The 18,983-nt window shown below is 42.6% G+C and overlaps 1 protein-coding gene and 1 long non-coding RNA gene across 5 annotated transcripts in view; one reads left to right on the forward strand and one right to left on the reverse strand.

The window, feature by feature from the left end:
• The window catches only part of SERAC1 (serine active site containing 1), a 33,340-nt gene that overhangs the window by 4,839 nt on the left and 9,518 nt on the right, over positions 1–18,983 (reverse strand). For all 4 annotated transcript variants that reach the window (XR_014795508.1, XR_014795509.1, XM_084889706.1 and 1 more), the window contains exons 4-15: positions 18,139–18,272; positions 16,329–16,418; positions 14,748–14,879; positions 12,967–13,088; positions 11,861–11,989; positions 10,176–10,289; positions 8,175–8,337; positions 6,845–6,995; positions 5,030–5,165; positions 3,699–3,793; positions 2,240–2,337; positions 1,038–1,220 (exon numbers count right to left, since the gene is read on the reverse strand). Coding sequence is in view for 2 of the 4 variants with exons in the window: in XM_084889706.1 (XP_084745832.1) it covers positions 1,038–1,220; positions 2,240–2,337; positions 3,699–3,793; positions 5,030–5,165; positions 6,845–6,995; positions 8,175–8,337; positions 10,176–10,289; positions 11,861–11,989; positions 12,967–13,088; positions 14,748–14,879; positions 16,329–16,418; positions 18,139–18,272 (1,547 nt within the window). In the remaining 2 variants the exon portion in view is untranslated. The remainder of the gene's footprint in view (positions 1–1,037; positions 1,221–2,239; positions 2,338–3,698; positions 3,794–5,029; positions 5,166–6,844; positions 6,996–8,174; positions 8,338–10,175; positions 10,290–11,860; positions 11,990–12,966; positions 13,089–14,747; positions 14,880–16,328; positions 16,419–18,138; positions 18,273–18,983) is intronic.
• LOC311625453 lies at positions 5,174–12,933 on the forward strand. Its single transcript, XR_014795514.1, has 4 exons — positions 5,174–6,732; positions 9,423–9,607; positions 11,768–12,139; positions 12,403–12,933. It is a non-coding gene; the product is annotated as an uncharacterized lncRNA (long non-coding RNA).

Here is an 18,983-nt window from a genome sequence, read left to right on the forward strand (position 1 = left end):
TAAATATTTTACATAGTATTGTAAGTTCCAATGTACAATTCTATAACACATTATCTGTACATTGCATTGCATGATCACCACCCAAAGTCTAGCCTCCTTCCCTCACTGTATATCTGACCCCCTTTATCCTTTACTACCTGCCCCCAGACGCAGCCCTCTGGTAAGCACCTTACTCTTGTCTGTGTTCATGAGTTTGTTTCGTTTCTTTTGTTGCTTTTTGTTTTATATCCCACATATGAGTGAAATCATATGGTTCTTGTCCTTTTCCATCTGACTTAATAAGAAATTTTCTTAAAACCCACAATGCCCACATATCCTTTTCCTGGAAGGTGAAATGTATTTTGAACCAAATGAATCAAATGCTAAATCAATTGGAAAAATAATGATTTTAAAGAGGAAAATAATCTTGAAACTAAACATTCGTTACAGGATATTCCAAGACCACTTTGGGCCCTTTCCAGTACAGATATTGACAAAATCAAGTCAGCCACTCCTTTTAAAGTAACTTTGCCTCTCCCTAATATTCACCAATATCATTTAAGACCTAATACACTAGCTCCCTCCCTCTCCCCCACCCCAACCCATACTCCCCACTCTGCCCCTGGTCCGTCCCAGCTGCCATTCCAGTCCTAGCTGTAATTAAGCCCATTATATGTAAGATTACTTAACAAGCATACTTATAATTTCATATACGAGCCCTTGTAATTCTCCTACCTTCCAATTAAAAGTTGCAAATAATTTATACAGAATCTCAGAACTAATATATATATATATATATATATATATATATATACACACACATATATATTTTACATAGTATTAAAATTGTTATATTTAAACAAACAATGGCTTGAGACAAAAAGGGGAAGTATCAAAGAAAAGCCAGACGCAAACTGAACATTTTCCGTGAGAGTCTAACAATTCATATGCAAATAGTAAAATGCAATGATCTAATCAGGTTAGAGCTCTTTTTTCTCCCTCCCCAGGAAACTGACGTTAATACAGTCCCATTTCCCTCAGGACAGAAGATGGGTTACCCTTGCTGAGCTCCTTGACTTCCAGCGAGGGGAAGAGCAGGTAGCGGACGTTCACGGAGTAGTCGGCCAGGTGGGAGCCGTGGTGAGGCACGCTGTAGAAGATGATCCCACGGGTGTTGTCTATGACCGTGCTCATCTCTGGGTTCTGAGATGCTTCCAGCAGCATCTTCTTGACAAGAAGGCCTGGCCACGGAGAAGACAAAGAAGCAGAAGCTATTTCCTTCCCTCCACTGCTCTTAAACCCAGAATATAAAAACAAGAACTACAGAGAAGCTTTCTTTAAAGTTTAAGAATAGTTCTCTGTAGTCTAACACTCAGGGCCTTAAAATATCGACACTGGCTAATCCTCCCTGTCCTCTGGGTCAGACTCTCACCCACAAACAAGAGTCTAGAAGCTCATCTGTGCCCCAGGCTGCACTGTCCCACAGAGGCCTCTCAGGTCTATGTTACGTGTCCGTCAATGAAGCGAAAATGCAGCTGCCAGTCTCCATCCTGCCCACAGCGGCCCGCCGATGCCCTCCGCTAGGACAGTACTAATATCCCAAAGCACGCAGTCCATGAAGCCAACTCTCTGTGCAAAACAAGCTTCTGTGGGAAACGCACCAGGAAGGCCCCTCTGTGCCCGCGGGCGTGAGCCAGCAATGAACACAAGGTCACAGAGATGGCGGCACTGCCTGCCTCAGCTGAACGCCGCCCTCGGTGCCTGCGCACCTCAGCAGGTGCAATGGCAGCAGCGCAGAAAGGCCTCTGCGAGGCGGGCGGCAAGACTCAGAACTGGACTGGGGACAGGGCTGGGGAATGCCCGCAGGGAGCGAGCACAAGGAGCTGCAGAGCGGGCACCTGCAGGGCCGGGCGGCAGGCACAAAGGGGCTGTGGCTGTGGCACCAGAACAGTCATGGGCTCTGCGGTGGCTGGGGTGCAGGGAAGAAAGGGGAGCCCTGGGAGCAGCCAGGAACAGGCACACGTCAGGCTGTAGAAGCCAGGGACTGCTTCTGATGTTTATGCATCACTATTAAAGACAGCATTAAGCTGTCAACCTCATATCCCTTTTATATGGTTTGTCACTAGCTGCCCCTTCTTGGCGAAGGGTAGAGGAATTTTGAAACCCCCAGCTGTAGAGAACACTTATTTAGGGGGAAAGGGTCACGAGTAGGCAGAGAGCTGCAGTCACTCAGGGAGCCCGCACGGCTGAAGGCACTTACCCCCCATGCTGTGTGACACCCACACCATCGGCCTGTCCCCAACACCAGCAGCTCGGAGTTTCTGAAGAAGTTCGTTGCTTCTGAATGCAATGGTCTTTCTGAACAAAATGAAAACAGCAGGCATGATGGGAGGCTCCTGATGGCCCCGAAGTTTGCTGTCCAGTTGTTAAGGTGAGAGCTTTTGTTTACGGACCAATGCTAGTGCTACATCTGGAGTCAGGATTACCCCTCCCTATTCTCTCTGCTCAGCCTCTGCAATTGTTCATTCTCCACTTCTAACCTAGTCACACGGCTTAGTTGAGAGTATCTAAGCCCAGAACAAGCCATTCATGTACTAAACAAGCACTGTTTGAGCATCTAATACAAGTCTGGCAATTTTCACAGGTCAAAGGTCAATCTCACATCAACTGCCCCCAACACTTAGGACATGGGTCTTTTCTCATTAGTGGCCTTCTTGTGGTTTGCCTACATGAAGGCTGCTGTCATTGTACTGAATTGTTGTATTGAGGCTGAAAACATTATTTTAGTTTGTTCCTTAAAAATAACAGAAAACGCCGAAACCGTTTGGCTCAGTGGATAGATCGTCAGCCTGCGGACTGAAAGGTCCCAGGTTCGATTCCGGTCAAGGGTATGTACCTTGGTTGCAGGCACATCCCCGGTAGGGAGTGTGCAAGAGGCAGCTGATCGATGATTCTATCTCATCGATGTTTCTAACTCTCTATCCCTCTCTCTTCCTCTCTGTAAAAAATCAATAAAATATATTTTAAAAAAAATAAAAAAATAAAGCTATTAGAATGAGAGCATTCAAAATGAGTAATTTTCAAAACGGGAATGTCAATACTCTCTGGTCTGGAAGTTTCCAGCTGTTTACCTGTGGAATCCTTTCTTCAGAAGAAAGGCTCGTCAGAGTGCTCTGGGTGAAACGGGAGGAGCCCTGGGTCCTGTCTCCCCACCCTCAGCACCGTTTCGGGCAGCTAGGTGGGGGCCATTCAGAACCCCAAGACTCAGACTGAGCCTCCCAATTTGTAGACCAAGCTCTCCATACAGTCATGACTTGTCTAAGGTCACACAGTGAGTCAGAGGGAGACTGGCTACCGTGCAGGTCCTCAGCTGAAGTCTGTGACTTCCCGTACACACAAGTGCACGGGTGACAGGCAAGTGGCCTAAGGAGCCTCTATTGCTCAGCATCATTTTCTCTGCTCCCTTCAGCCAGTGGGAGCGGGAACACAAGGCCAGAGGAGGAAAGGGTGCTTTGCTCTGGGCTCCGTGTCCTTCTCCTAGAAGAGCTGCAGGTGAGCCACGTCCGGAGCCCAGCACTGACACTCTGTCTACCGCTAATCAATGTGTGGCTAATGCCCCGAGAAGAGAGGAAAAGGTTAGTTTTTCATAAGAAATTCCGTCTCCCTCCCTGAGGGCCCACTTGTGGCCTGGGCCCTCGCCATCCCAAAGCGTCCGTTACCTTTCTGTCGGGCACCTCGCTCTCCAGTCGCTGAGGCTGGTGTCGTACTCCACAGATATAATCCGGAGAGCGGGGCAGTCTCTTGCTAACCATGTCTATGTAAAATAGAAGGTACAAAAGAACACATATGACTTTCCACAGCCCCTATTGTTTCCTAGTAACGAAATTCATAACTAAAGGACTCCTGCAATATTGACTAAAAACCACACTGATCAGAGAAAAAGGCTGGCATTTTATCTTTCCCTGTCTCTGTCACAGGTGGCATGAGTATTTATAGCGGCAGGCCAGTGGTGTCAGGAGGATACTCTGTGTTAATCTGCTACAGCCAGAAGCAAGGCCTGTTTCTGAGTCTGGATCAAATTGGCTTTTAAAAGCATTTCACAGAAAGCTATGACCTCAGGACAGACAGTATGGTCTGATGGTTAGAGACTCAGCCCGAGCACTCAGAGCCATTCATTACAGTTCCAGTTCTGTCTCTATGGGCCGGGCTCTGTCGTTATCCCCACACCTCAATGTCATCACCGAGTAAAAGCCATTCTCCTGCTGACCAGCCTTTATGGCGGGGAGTGAGCAGAGCGGGACAAGCCCTGGGACCTCTCACCAGCTTCCAGCTCCGTCACTGAGCTTCAGGAGCTCCCGCTCAGGGACTAGCTCAGGGCTAAGCTCTTTGGAAGAAACAATGTAAAAAAATTCAAAGTAGAATTACTTCTTCAAAGTCTTTCTATTTTTATCATTATTAAAATCATAGAACTAGCCAACTACCATGCCTGTAATATCCTATTTGTTACATATATATATATATATATATATATATAGGATATTCGTTGTTATATATATATTAAATGTACTTTTCTTGATTTCTGAGAGGAAGAGAGAGCGAGAGAGATAGAAACATCAATGGTGAGAGAGAATCATTGATTGCTGCCTCCTGCACGCCCCTATTGGGGATCGAACCTGCAAACCAGGCATGTGCCCTTGACCAGAATTGAACCTGGGACTTTTCAGTCTGCAGGCCAGCGCTCTATCCACTGAGCCAAACCTAGTAGGGCTGTATTATATTTTTAACTGAAGTGAATGATTACTGGCCCTTGTCCCTGCTTTTTTACTTATTGGAATATTTTTTAGAGACATAGACTGTATACAAATTACACAAGGTGATAAGCCCAGCTGTTCTTATAACATACAACAGGTGTCACTAAAGGAAGGAAACACTGCATAGGAAAAAAATCCCAGTGGAAATAGAAAAGCAAGTCACAGTGAGGGCTCCGACAGGCAGTGACACGCAGTGCGTCGTGACAAAGGTGGCCTACCAGAGTCAGCCGTATCCTTACCTTGGGCCAGCACGTTGTATACCTGGTTTCATCCCCTGAAACCTTTTCGGTGAGCGCCTGGTCCTGCTGACGCCACGTCTTGAATGCTGCTCCCATAAGGCCGTGAATAAAAAGGACATCTGCTTTAATGGGCTGACTAACAGGGGAGAGAGTTTTAAAGAGAAGCAGAATGAACACATTATTGTTTTGGTGAGAATCTGCATAGCACACTCTGTGGATGGTGCTTAGCAGGGTTACGGGACATAAGATAAAAACGAAGGCAAGCTTTAGGAGCCCACACTTGCTGAAGAACCCTATAAGGAGTTTGGCAAAGCCATGCATGGAGTGTGCTCACTGCTCCATAGAAATGGGGACATCTAGTCAGATGGACCAACTAAAATCAATTGCAGTGAGTCACGTGATTAGAGAAGTGACACATGCCAGATTGCCCTACAAAGAACTCTATGGTACTGTCCCACAAATCAGTAAGTATTTAAAAAATTAAGAATATGCTATGCTAGAGTAGTTTCAAAGTCAGTGTGCATAAAAGGGATTTTAAAAAATTTATCAAGGATAATGTTTATCATAAATAGAGTGAATGACTTTTAAAAAATATGTTTTTATTGATTTTAGAGAAGAAGGGAAAGGGGAGAGATGTCAGAGGGAAGCATCCATCGGCGGCCTCCTGCACAACCCCTGCTGGGGAGCAAGCCTGCAGCCTGGGCCTGCGCCACGACCGGGAACAGACGGTGAACTGCCAGTTCATGGGTGACACTCGACCAGCTGAGCCACGCCAGCCGGCTGCTAATGACATTTTAAAGCAATATTCTTTCTTTGTATGACATTTAAAATATGTAGATAGTATATTACTTACATCTTTTTATTTTTTTAATTTTTATTTTATTTTATTATTATTTTTAAAAAATATATTTTATTGATTTTGTTCAGAGAGGAAAGGAGAGAGATAGTTAGAAACATCGATGAGAGAGAGTCATCAATCAGCTGCCTCTTGCACACCCCCTACCGGGGATGTGCCCGCAACCAAGGTACATGCCCTTGACCGGAATCGAACCCGGGACCCTATCCATTGAGCCAAACTGGTTTCGGCTACTTACATCTTTTTATAGGGCACACACAACTATACAACACACAAATACCAAAGTATTTTACTTACAAATTGGAATTCCGTAGGCAATCCATTTTTCAAATTAAAAAAAAAGTTTTTGCTCTTTTCCGAGTTAATATTTTAAAGTGTCTGACAAAATCTAAGAAATATGTAACTTTTTCATTGTAGTCCTTTCTGTCGATGACACAACTGGAAAAGGTAGCCAGAAATGACCTTGAGGAGTCGTGTAAGATTTATTACGACTTATTGCTTCCTTTATGACTTATTGCCATGCTTTTAAACCTGGCATCAACTTTTTCCAGTCCCTGGAGGGCTAGGCCCAGGCTAATTTGGTTGCCTGCATATAAATAATAATGTCCTATCTCCTTCCCATCCAGAACGACCTGTACCACCCGGATCAGATATTGAGTCTACGTGGAAAGTGCTCTGAGACAAAGAAATACGCGCACAGTTTAAGTGCGACCTGTACTGCAAGGTGAAGGCCGCCTTCCTGGACGCAACCTTTGGTGTGAAATAACCTGAGAACTAGGCTCCTCCCCTGCTCTGTGGCAGCCCGCGATTCTTCTGAGGCGAGGGGACAACTTTCCGTATATAAGGTGTGACCTTCTGACCTGTGAGGTATTTAACTTCTCTCAATCATGGGAAATAAATTAAACAGGAAGCCTGTGGCTTCCCATCCCCACAGGGACGGAGGGGACGTGCTCGCTTACCTTGTGCGACACTGGGGGTGAAGCACGTACACGCCGTCCTGGTACTTCTCCTGCACCGTCTCTCGGTCTAGGTTAGCCAGGGTTCTGGCGGCATGTGAGGCCTCCACAATGTGGTGAGACTTCAGTGCTTCTGCCAGTAAGGAAACCCAGCCTGGCGAGGAGAACACACCTCCTAAATCCCATCATCCGTCTCGGTGGTGCAGAGGCTTCAGAAAATGATGGTCCTAGGTCTGCCTGGCTTTCTCTCAGCCTTGGCGGAAAGGAGCATGTAGAAAGAAGCCAATGGCCCTTCAGAGCTCCCAGCTGCCAGCCAGCACCAACTTGCAAGCCCTGTGAGCAAGTGATCTGGAAAGTGCACCCATGCCCACAGCTGACCATAACTGCTGTTTTAACGAGTTGTGGGATGGCTTGATACATAGTAATATATAATTGAAACAAGAAAAAGGTTAAAATCAGTGATCTAAGTTCCTAACTTAAGAACCCATAAAAAGAACAACAAATAAAATTTATTTGTAAGTGGTGTCCTTGATAGAATTTTCTGATTCCTCTTCTGATCAAGAGACACTCTTAAATGTACATGTAAATGAAGGAACAGATGCATATACAGTTGACCCTGAATGAGGAGGTTAGGTCCCACCAACCCATGCTGTCGAAAATCTTCATATAATTTTAGACTCTACAGAAACTTAAGTTGCCCCTGAGTATCTGCCAGGAATTGGTTATAGGGCCCCTCGGAAACCAAAATCCATGGGTGCTCAAGTCCCTATAAAACTGGCAAGGTCAACACAGCCAGGCAGCTCTCACATCCTCGGACTCCCAATGGTGGATCTAAAATAGTACAGGTATTTATTGAAAAAATCCACATATAAGTGGACCCACATATAAGTGGACCTGCACATTTCAAACCTGTGTTGTTCAAGGGTCAACTGTACATATGCAGATATGTATGTAGATGTATATATGTATGCGTGTGTTTTTTTATCACAGCTTTTTCCACTGAAAAAGTCAAGAATAAAGACACCCCAGGAGCAATAAGCACACATAGTACCTAGATCTTGGTCTCTAATAATCATTCATATCAAAGATATAAAAATTTAGATGATCATCAGCAAAAACTGCTCTCATGTGTCTGCTATACACTGATTAACTTAGGTGTGGATTATCCAAATAACGAAGCAATTCCTTGCCCCTATATTAAAACAACATGCTGTAGGACCGATAACTTGCCCTAAGCAGTCTTCAGTCTGTTGAAAAAGTGAATATATCATGAGAGATGGAGGTAGGAAGACAAAGAACTGGATCCCAAGCCCTCAGCATACAAAGTTGTTACCTGAGTGAACTATAGTTGAATGAAGATGTTCGTTCAAAGCCATATTCCCAATGATACGTATGATATGCCTCTGTACTTTCAGGCAGTCCTTGTGAAGTTGGTACAGCTTCTGAAGTAGTTGCAAGCCTCCGTTTGCTTCAATTTTATCACAGTGTGTGGGTATCTGCACAATAAATGAATGGAAGCCCACTTTATGTTGTACACATTCACTAAGCAGGTAGCAGCATGCAGCTGGGCAGCCAGGTGGGCCCTGCTCAAGGACAGAGACCCTGAGAGACCACCACCATCTCAATTCAGCTTACTTAACACACAAGCCCCTGTCGACATGGGAAGTGCTTCTAAGTCATTGAAAAAATAAGTTATCTCACCAGGATTTCTGAAATTGTTATTCTTAAAGTTATTCTGTTTAGCTCTTGGTCAGAAATAACCTAACAGCATCATTATTACAGAACTGTTTCAACTTCTGGTGATTACTCTTATTGGCTTAAAACTACCTTAGAATCACAGCTATAGGGACTGTCTGAGCTCAGGAGTCAGAAAACTTTTTAAAGAGAATGATCTAGTACAAATAGAAAGAAAAGGGAATATGCATTTTTTTAAAATATATTTTTTATTGATTTTACACAGAGAGGAATTGAGAGGGATAGAGAGTTAGAAACGTCGATGAGAGAGAAACATCAACCAGCTGCCTCTTGCCCACCCCTGACTGGGGATGTGCCCGCAACCAATGTACATGCCCTTGACCGGAATCGAACCCGGGACCTTTCAGTCCGCAGGCCGATGCTCTATCCACTGAGCCAAACCGGTTTCGGCGGAATATGCATTTTTAATAGAGAAAAGAGATGAAAGAAGACCAAAGGAAATATGTACACTAAGGTAAGGTGACAGAATGGCCAGCACGTCATTATGGTGTGCTGCCTCTTTCCATCTCTAGTTATATTCACTGATATGACACCATGTCACTCACGTATATGCAACTCTTTTCATTCTCTACATTTTTATTAAATTTTATCACATTTTACGTGCATTTAAAATATGCCTTTTCGACATCTATCGGTTGTGATGTGTACGAGCCTGAGAGGCTTTTGGAAAGGTTACTGTATTCCATGCACTGCATCTTCTCCTACAGAGGCACCTCTGCTTCAGATACTAGACTAAGTCACAAAAACTCAAGCTCGTTGTCCCCCATTCCCTTCGGCAGTCCGATGTTTTACTAACTCTGCTTTGTCCTTGACCCTAATTCCACAGGTGGGAAGTAGGTGCCAACAAAGCCTGTGTGCTGAGCCACGTCTGATGGGTCCCAACATTTAACAGGAGAGTTCAGGATGTGCAGGAAGATGCTCCTCACCCCGGGGGATGACCAGAACCACGAGCAGCAGCCTCGCCAGGGATGCCAGACTCCACCCCACATCAGTGAATGAAAATTGATACAGGTGAGCAGGAAATGCGTGTTTTTAACACGTAATTTTTACGCACTAATGTTGGAGCACCATAAAGTTTGATATTTTTTTCTTTTTAAATTCAAGCTATAATCATAACAGGAAGGTTGTGGTAAAGCCAAGAAATATGACGATCACTGGCATATGCTATGGTTAAAATTTGGTTGTTCGAGTGCTTTCTTTTTTCTGTCTTGACACATCTTGGACAGGTTTTAATGGAAATTAACTTTGTGATAATATTACTTGTAAAAATGATCTGAGAAAGGTAGTAAAAGACGGCATAGCTCAAAGACAAATGCTGTATTTAACAACACATTGCTTTTTTCAAGTGCAAGTAAGATTACATCCACTTAGACATACTTAGCAGGAATGAAATTCATATATTGCTGCTAAAACATGATTAGCAATTTGAACAAATGAGTGGGGGAAAGCAGAAATTTTAAAACAAGCAAAAGTTTTTTTTTTTCTTTTATAATAAATGAGAATAATTTCCCTTAAATGAACACGTGTAATTTTTTCAATGCGATCATAAAGATAAATCACGTATGAAAATGTAAGTTACCTCAGAATGCTTTACTAAAGCTTCTAAACAGAACATTTCCACTGTCACTGAGGGAACTTCTCCGAAGCTCTCAGCATAAGGAAGTCCATTTCCTCCAAAACACCACAAGCCACCCTGAAAGGAAGAAAATTAAAACTTTTACTGAAAACATGACTAATATTTTTTGTTGAACCAAAAAAAAATCTTTAAAAAAAATACAATATATTTTATTGATTTTTTACAGAGAGGAAGGGAGAGGGATAGAGAGCTAGAAACATCAATGAGAGAGAAATATCGACCAGCTGCCTCCTGCACACCCCCTACTGGGGATGTGCCCACAACCAATGTACATGTCCTTGACCGGAATCGAATCTGGGACCCTTCAGTCCGCAGGCTGACACTCTATCCACTGAGCCAAACTGGTTTCGGCAAAAAAAATCTTCGTATTACATACAGTATTAGAAAGGACAGATACATAGGTCCCTAAATATTATGGGGACTTTATTTTTTTTTTTTTAAATCAATCTTTATTGTTCATATTATTACAAAGGTTCCTCATTTCTTCCCCCCTCCACCAGGTTCCCACCCCACCCTCCGCCCCCTCCCCATCCCCCATTGTCCTCATCCATAGGTGCAGTTTATGTTCAGTCTCTTCCTCCCTCCCTTTCCTCGATAGTAAATCCCTTTTCAGATAGTAAATCAGTTACTTAGCATTTTCTCATATCAATAATACCTCCACATGCCCAATGATACATTTCACACAAAAGACATTTCCAAATAGGTCAACCAGCCTCATCCAGGCCCCACCCAAGGCACTCACAGATCAACACCCCAGCCCTATACTAACTCAACACATCCAGATCTAAGCCTTCATCACTTGATTCAGCAGACCCTCAAGTTCCCCCAAAAGTTTCCAGCCATGTCTGAGAGGCAGCCGTGGGGCAGGGGCAGGGGCAGGCGAGGAGCGAGCTGTTCCGGGCCTGGCTGCTCCAGGCCTGGCCTCTGTTGCTCTGGTTTGTTCCACAACCAGCTGCTCCGGGTCTGGTCACTGCCGCTCCCAACCTAGTTGCTCTGGACTTGGCTGCTGCTGCTCTGGGCCTGGCCGCACCCGACCCGGCTGCTCCGGGCTTGGACGCTCCCAGCCTGGCAGCTGCTGCTTCGGGCCTGGCCGCACCAGACCCGGCTGCTCCGGGCCTGGCCGCTCCCAGCCTGGCAGCTGCTGCTCTGGGCCTGGCCGCTCCCAGCCTGGCAGCTGCTGCTCCGGGCCTGGCAGCTCCCAGCCTGGCAACCGCTGCTCCGGGCCTGGCCGCTCCCAGCCTGGCAGCTGCTGCTCCGGGCCTGGCCACACTATTATGGGGACTTTAGCTATGCAAACTGTTGCTTACTAGAATAGAAATCATGGAATTATTCCTAGAAGACAGCAATCTTTTTATTAAACATATTTGTATTAGTTTCAGAGAGGAATGGAGAGGGAGAGAGAGAGAGAGAGAAACATCAATGATGAGAGAGAATCAATCATCAGCTACTTCTGCATGCCTCACACCGGGGGGTCGAGCCTGCAACCGAGGCATGTGCCCTGACAAGGAATCGAACCTTGACCTCCTAGTTCACAGGTTGACACTCAACCACTGAGCCACGCCATCGACACAAGACCTTGGAAAGAGTGGAAACGCAGAAATATTTACAGAATGAACAGATGAGCTAACCTTCTGAGCTGCCAGACTCTGACTGCTTTCACTCAGAGCCAAAGATGTAAAATACTGGATGCACTCATCCAGCTCCGTTTGAGGTAAAGAAGCCAGCAAGTGTCTGAGCTCTTCTTCAATGGAAGTATCCTGAAACAAAAGGAAAATAAATTCTTCATAATTAAGCTCAACAGCTGAACAAAGAGTACACAAAGAAAGCCAAACAAGCAACAATCAATCAAACAAAAACATGCAGAGATCAATTAGTGCTTTTAGTCTCAAAAACAGTCACCCACCCAGGTAAGCAGATCATTTAATTTTGAATGCTTTGCTTTCACATCTGCTATCCAAACTGAAGACCTCTGGCCAAGTACAGCTCTACATTTCACCTCCTGGGCTACTTCACTTCTTAATTCAAATGATGATTACCCTTTCTAACTCTAGCTGGCTTTTAAAATCCAGAACTCATTACTATCTGATTTCCCTAATAACTTACACCTAGTATAACTGTTTTTCTATTCTTCAAAACATGGTAGCAACTTTTCAGATTTTTCCTTTTCTAGTCTAGGAAAGGTACTCAAGAAACATGCTCAAGTATCTGTCCTGCTGGCTAACAACGGGAATCTCCTGTATCAGACATCAGTAACTATGCAGTGGTTCTCAGCTGTGTGTGGCACTTCGGGAAACATTCCGCAATATCTGCAGACAGGTTTGGTTGTCACCACTTGGAGTTGCTGCTGGAATCTAATGAGAAGAGGCCAGGAGGCTGTTAAACACCCTACAATGCATAGGACTAACACCCTCCACTAAAAAGAGCTATTTGGCCAAATATGTCGATAGTGCTGAAGTTGAGGAAAACTAACCTAAAAGCAACCTTAGGTCAAGGGACCAGTCCATGGATGCTGATATGCCATGAAGTTATCCTCTGGTGCAAGAGACTCCCGATACCCCAAAGGGGAAAATAATGGAAAAACAGCACCTCCTGAGGAATCAAGAACTCTGTAGGAAAACTACAGTTTCAGGTCGACATTGTTTACTTTCTTGTAAAAAGTAGCCAACAAACTACTTTTTGAATGTTTATTATACACCCAAAACAATTATTCGCTCTCTGTATTTTATTTACTTACGTCATTTAAAGCTGGTATCGGAGGTGGGGGGAGAAAAAAGCGAAGATCACTCTCTTGGCTTCGTGCCAAACCAATACGCGTTCTCAGATCACAGGCTTGAGCAATTGTCCTATACTGGTAATCTATTGTAAAAGTATGCCGTTAGCTCCAGGTTGGCTTAGAGTTTCAAGGACAAACTACTTGAAAGCACTCTAATTTTTAAATTACAAGTTTATAAGTCCCAAGTATTTTTTCACAACTACAACATCAATAAGCTAAATACCCATCATTTCCATATCTGATCTCACAATTCTCCTCAACATGTATCTGGGTATGTCAGGGTCTAACTAACATTTTTGAAAAGAGGAACTTCAAATGTGAAAGTTAATAGGTGAGAACCAATTTATCTTCTCTTTAAAAATAATTCTAGCATTCAAAACTGTTTTGATTGCTACTCCAAAGCCTGCAATTGCAGTTAGGTCTATTGTTCTGGTAACAGTATGATACCTTCCATGATGTCCATGTGGGTAGGGGTGGGGAACCTTTTTCCTGCCAAGGGCCATGTGGATATTTATAACATCATTTGTGGGTCATACAAAATTATCAACTTAAAATTAGCTTGCGATGTTTGGTTAAACATTTAATTAACTCACCCCTAATGCTTTGGCAGGGCCAGACCAAATGATTTTGTGGGCCTTAATATGGCCCGCAGATTGGACGTTCCCCACCCTGATGTAGTGTATGAGGTACTTTATCTTTGCCTTCATGCTTCACCACTCCATTCTTTATCGACTGCTGCAGACTGAATGTTTGTCTCCCCCCAGATCCATATGTGGAAACCTAATCCCCAGTGTCATGGCATTTGGAGGAAGGGCCTTTGGGGACGAGTAGGTCATGATGAAATTAGTGCCCTTATAAAAGAGACCCCTGAGAGCTGCCAGGTCCCTTCTGCCAGGTCAGACCCAAAGAAAAGATGGCCAGCCTTGAACTAGGAAGCAGGGCCTCCAAGATACCCAACTCCACCGGCACCTGATCTTGGACTTCCAGCCTCCAGACTATGAGAGATACATTTCTGTTGTCCCTAAGCCACCCGGTCTATGGTATTTTTGTTACATACCCCTTACAATGATATATACACATGAATCAGATACATTTAACTAATTATTAGTATTAGGCCAATTGTCAAGTGAAAGCAAATATAATGCTATGGTGCAGCAAGCAATTAAAATATATTTCATTAAATAGGAACCACAAGAGCCGAGACCGGTTTAGCTCAATGGATAGAGCGTCGGCTTGGGGACTAAAGGGTCCCGGGTTCGAGTCCGGTCAAGGGCATGTACCTTGGTTGCGGGCATATCCCCAGTAGGGGGTGTGCAGGAGGCAGCTGATCAATGACTCTCTCTCATCGATGTTTCTAACTATCTATCTCTCTCCCTTCCTCTCTGTACAAAATCAATAAAATATAAAAATAAATAAATAAATAAATAAAAATAAAAAAATAGGAACCACAAGAAAATGTGATACAACATGAGGCCATAACTATGAGAATCAAGAGTTTCTCTAATCAAATAAAACTTGGTTCTGCTACAAAGTTACATAGAGATCTACCTCGGGTTTGAAGCTGTTCTTACGCTGGTTACCAGGCCAGAGGGTTTGCACTGGAGTTTCTTTTTTTAATTTCTGAAAATATTTTTAATGTATTTTTAGATTGCCTGGATTATTTCCTTCCTTAAAACCTCATTCCCTTCCCCTTTGTATCAGAAGTGGAGAAGTGGCAATGTGCTCATGTGCTGGGTCATTACCATGCCAGTGGTGGGCCTCCGACATGGCCTGCACAGCTTGCAACCGGGCCGTCCTGTCACCTGACCTGCTTTTTTTCAGGAGCAGCCACGCGTCACATTCATGATCTTCTATGTCAACTGTGCTAAAGGTGTCTTTGCAAAAAGAAAGAAAAAGACAATATGAGCAATGTGAACAGCTACAAACATTTCTATCCTCCTATTTATTTGTTAATCTTCACCCGAGGATATTTTCCCATTGACTTTCAGAGAGAGTGGAAGGGAGGAGGACACAGAAACATCCGTATGAGAGACACATCGGTTTGCACGCGCCTCTACTGGGGCCTGGGATTGAACCTGCGACCCAGGTATGTTCCCTTGATCAGAATCGAACCCAGGACCCTTCGATCTGCAGGCCTAAGCTCTGTATAGTGAGCCAAATCAGATAGGGCTATCCTCCCATTTATTTAGAGTGGTAATTTATAAATATTTGAAATCTACAATAGGAGAGTTAAATCTATTTCCAGGTATTGAATATAACTGATATAATCTTTTTTTTTTTTTCCTAAAAAAACTTTTCATTATATATTAAAAAAAAATCGAACAGCCCTGGCCAGTGGGACTCAGTTGAGCGTCGTCCCATGCACCACAAGGTCACCAGTTCAATTCCCAGTCAGGGCACATACCCAGATTGCAGGTTCAATCCCCAGTTGAGATACATATGGGAGGCAACCAATAGACGATTCTCTTTCTCTCTCCATTCCTGTCTCTCTAAAATTATTAAAAAACATATTTAAAAAAGAAATCAAACATATGGAAGAATTAAAAGAATAATACATTAATACCAATATGCCTACCACAGCTAGATTTAAAAACTTATTTTGTCATATTTGCTCAATCTATATGCAGAGATCTATATATTTTCTTCTAAACTATGTAAAAGGAAGTTGTAGGTCTATGACTTTTACTTTCATATATGTAAAAGGAAGTTGTGGACCTATGACTTTTACCCTTTCATGGTTCATACTGAATCTCCTAAAAATAAGCCTGCATTCTCCTATATGTAATCACAATGCCATTGTAACACTCAAGAACACACAAAAGAATCCTCCAAAATTATCTAAAATCCAGTCTAACTCCATATTCACATTCCTTCAATTGTCCCAAAATGTCTTGAGAGAGGTTTTTGAAACCAGGATTTAAGCCTCTTTAGTCTCTCTTAATTCTAGAAAGCTTCCCATCTTTTCTTTTTTCATGACGTCAACTTTTGAAAGAGATCTGTTCTTTTATAGCTAGCTCTACATTGTAGAGTTGCTAGTTGTGAAATCTACATTTTCGATGCAGTATTCTCATTACAAGAAAGCATGAGAGATTTCTTAACAAATTTTAAATATTGAAGAGGGTATATTTAGTTTCATTATTTATTTACAAATATCTAAACAATATATTCTCAAAGTTGGAAGGAAAAAATTGTTCAAGTAATTAAGGCTTAAAATTTAATACAACCCAAGATTTCACTGCTATAATAAATGTTAGTACACAAAATGGAAAAGTATCTTAGGTAGACTATCGAATGAGATTCCTAGTTAAAGATTTGATACTTACCAGCAAATGGACCCTGCAGTATCTTGGCTGAGGTTGCTAATATTCTTCTTACTGTTTTGTGAAGCTCTTTTCGCGCCTGGTAAAGGAGTCCTAAAGTGTTTACAAATTTAAATAACATCAAGTATGTACTCTAAATAACAAGTTCTAATACTTCAAAGAGAAATATAATTAAACTCCAGGTTTTATCTCTTTTTTTAAAAAGTCTCTATTGATTTAAGGTATCACATATTTGTCCTCATCCCTCCATTCCCATCCCAAACCTCTCCCCACGTATGCCCCCACCCCCTGTTGTCTGTGACCACTGGTTAGGCTTATATGCATGCATACAAGTCCTTTGGTTGATCCAGGTTTTTTCAAAAAGAAAATATAAAATATCATCTTTCTGTTTTTACTGTCACCTGATTGAAGCAACAAAAACCATTATGGAAACATAGAGTTCTAAATCCAAAAGATTGCTCTCCAAGTCAGGGAAAAGGTGAAAAACAAAACAGAAACAAAAACACTAAACTTAACAAAAATCCCCATATAAAGCATAGGAGTAGCTACATTCAGGAAAATGTCCCTTAAAAAGAGTCCCTCTCAAACTAAAGTTTAGATATCTCACTGAGATTAAGCTTCACTATATAGGTAAATTACAAGCTATAAAAGCGATCTGTGTGACTGGAATTGTGACACCCAGAAGCTGAAATACAGGAAGGTGACATGGTAACACACACAGCTTGTGGCGGGGAGCAGCAGAACCTGCCCGCTCGGAACCATCGTGTACCAGCAGGCCTGGCTGTTCCGGCCGACAGCGCAGGAATATGCAGCTCTGAGTCAGTGTGCTGACTCACCAGACTACCCACATCTTGATGGAACGATACTCCTCTGCTCTCCAACTTCATGTTTACCAAGCAATTGTCTGATCACTAATAAGGTTTCCATGTAACCTAACTATGGAGAAGAACAATGTTCTGACTAGTGGAAACAGGTTTTCTAGCCTTCAAGACAGATTTTTCCCTCTGTAAATAAGTTTGTATTCATATTTATGAATCCATCTCTCCAGTTTAGTGTGCAGAGTGAATAAATCCCTTAAATCAGAAATATCTCCAAGTGACAAACACTGAGGGCCGGCCTCTGGACTGAAGTGCCACTAAGGGGGGCACTCCAAGTTTATCCTGAAACAGCTAGCTAGCCTTCACTTCACCCAGTTAAAGGAGAACTACAAACTTGAGCTCCAATTAACTCTTTTCTTTTTTTAATATATTTTATTGACTTTTTACAGAGAGGAAGGGAAAGAGAGTTAGAAACATCAATAAGAGAGAAACACCGATCAGCTGCCTCCTGTACACCCCATCCTGGGGATGTGCCCTTGACTGGAATAGAACCCAGGACCCTTAAGTCCGCAGGCCGACGCTCTATCCACTGAGCCAAACCGGCCAAGGCTCCAATTAACTCTAGGAACTTGGTTCTCACAGGGTTTGGAGATTCTTAAAGTTGGCTGAAACTACCTTATTTATACTGTGCTTTAAATATTCATTTCTAGCCGAAGCTGGTTTGGCTCAGTGGTAGAGCGTCGGTCTGCAGACTGAAAGGTCCCAGGTTCGATTCCAGTCAAAGGCATGTACCTTGGTTGCAGGCACATCCCCAGTAGGGGGTGTGCAAGAGGCAGCTGGTCAATGTTTCTCTCTCATCGACATTTCTAGCTCTCTATCTCTCTCCCTTTCTCTCTGTTAAAAATCAATAAAATATATTTTAAATATTCATTTCTAAGTTCAATAACTAGCTTCCATTTGTCACAAAAATAGGATTACTTTACCACAAAACTTACCATAGTTTTCTCTTTTATCTAGAACTGTATGCATACATATATATGACTTCATTTTTTCTCTTTCTACCACTTGAGTATCCAATGTCAAAGACTTCTTTAGGGCCAGAAGTTCATATGTAAAAAATAGAGAACTTCTAAAAAAGAAACAAAAAATTCATCTTAAATATATAATCTAAACGTAACACAAGAGTCACTCTTTTATTAAGCTTTAAGTAGTTAACTTAAAAAGATAATATTTTTTATTGGAAAACATAATATATATGCAATAATGAGCATAAACCATATATTTTATATATGCAAATTACATATGTAAAGGTATACACATATTTCAGTTAAACAAATAATAATAAATAGCTACATTACCATATCCAGGCAAAACAATAACAACAACAGAACTTTAATAGCAAGTATCCCAGAAGCCCACAGTGGGCACCTTCCTGATCCAGACTCACTCTCTCATGTCCACAGCTAATTATTATTCTGACTTCATTATAATAGCCTTGTTTTTCTTCATAGTCTACCATCTGCATATGGGTCCTTAAACAACAGTTTTGCTGCCTGTGAACTTCACAAGAATGGAATGACACTGTATTCTTTGTTCAGTCCTCTGTGAGCTTCATCCATGTTGCTGCATGTATCTAGTTCATGCATTTACACTTTCCTATGATGGTTGTGGCTCATCACTGTATGAATACACAACAAGTAATTTTCCCGTTCCACCCAGATGGGCATTAGGGACTTTGTAGTTTGGGTCTATTACAAACACCATTGCACATCACACCCAGGTGCACTGTACACACGTTAGTTCCTATAGGGTACATATCTAGAAGCAGAATTACAGACTT

The sequence above is a fragment of the Pipistrellus hanaki genome, assembly GCF_964339955.1.
Source record: "Pipistrellus hanaki genome assembly, chromosome: 7".
Lineage (NCBI taxonomy): Eukaryota > Metazoa > Chordata > Mammalia > Chiroptera > Vespertilionidae > Pipistrellus > Pipistrellus hanaki.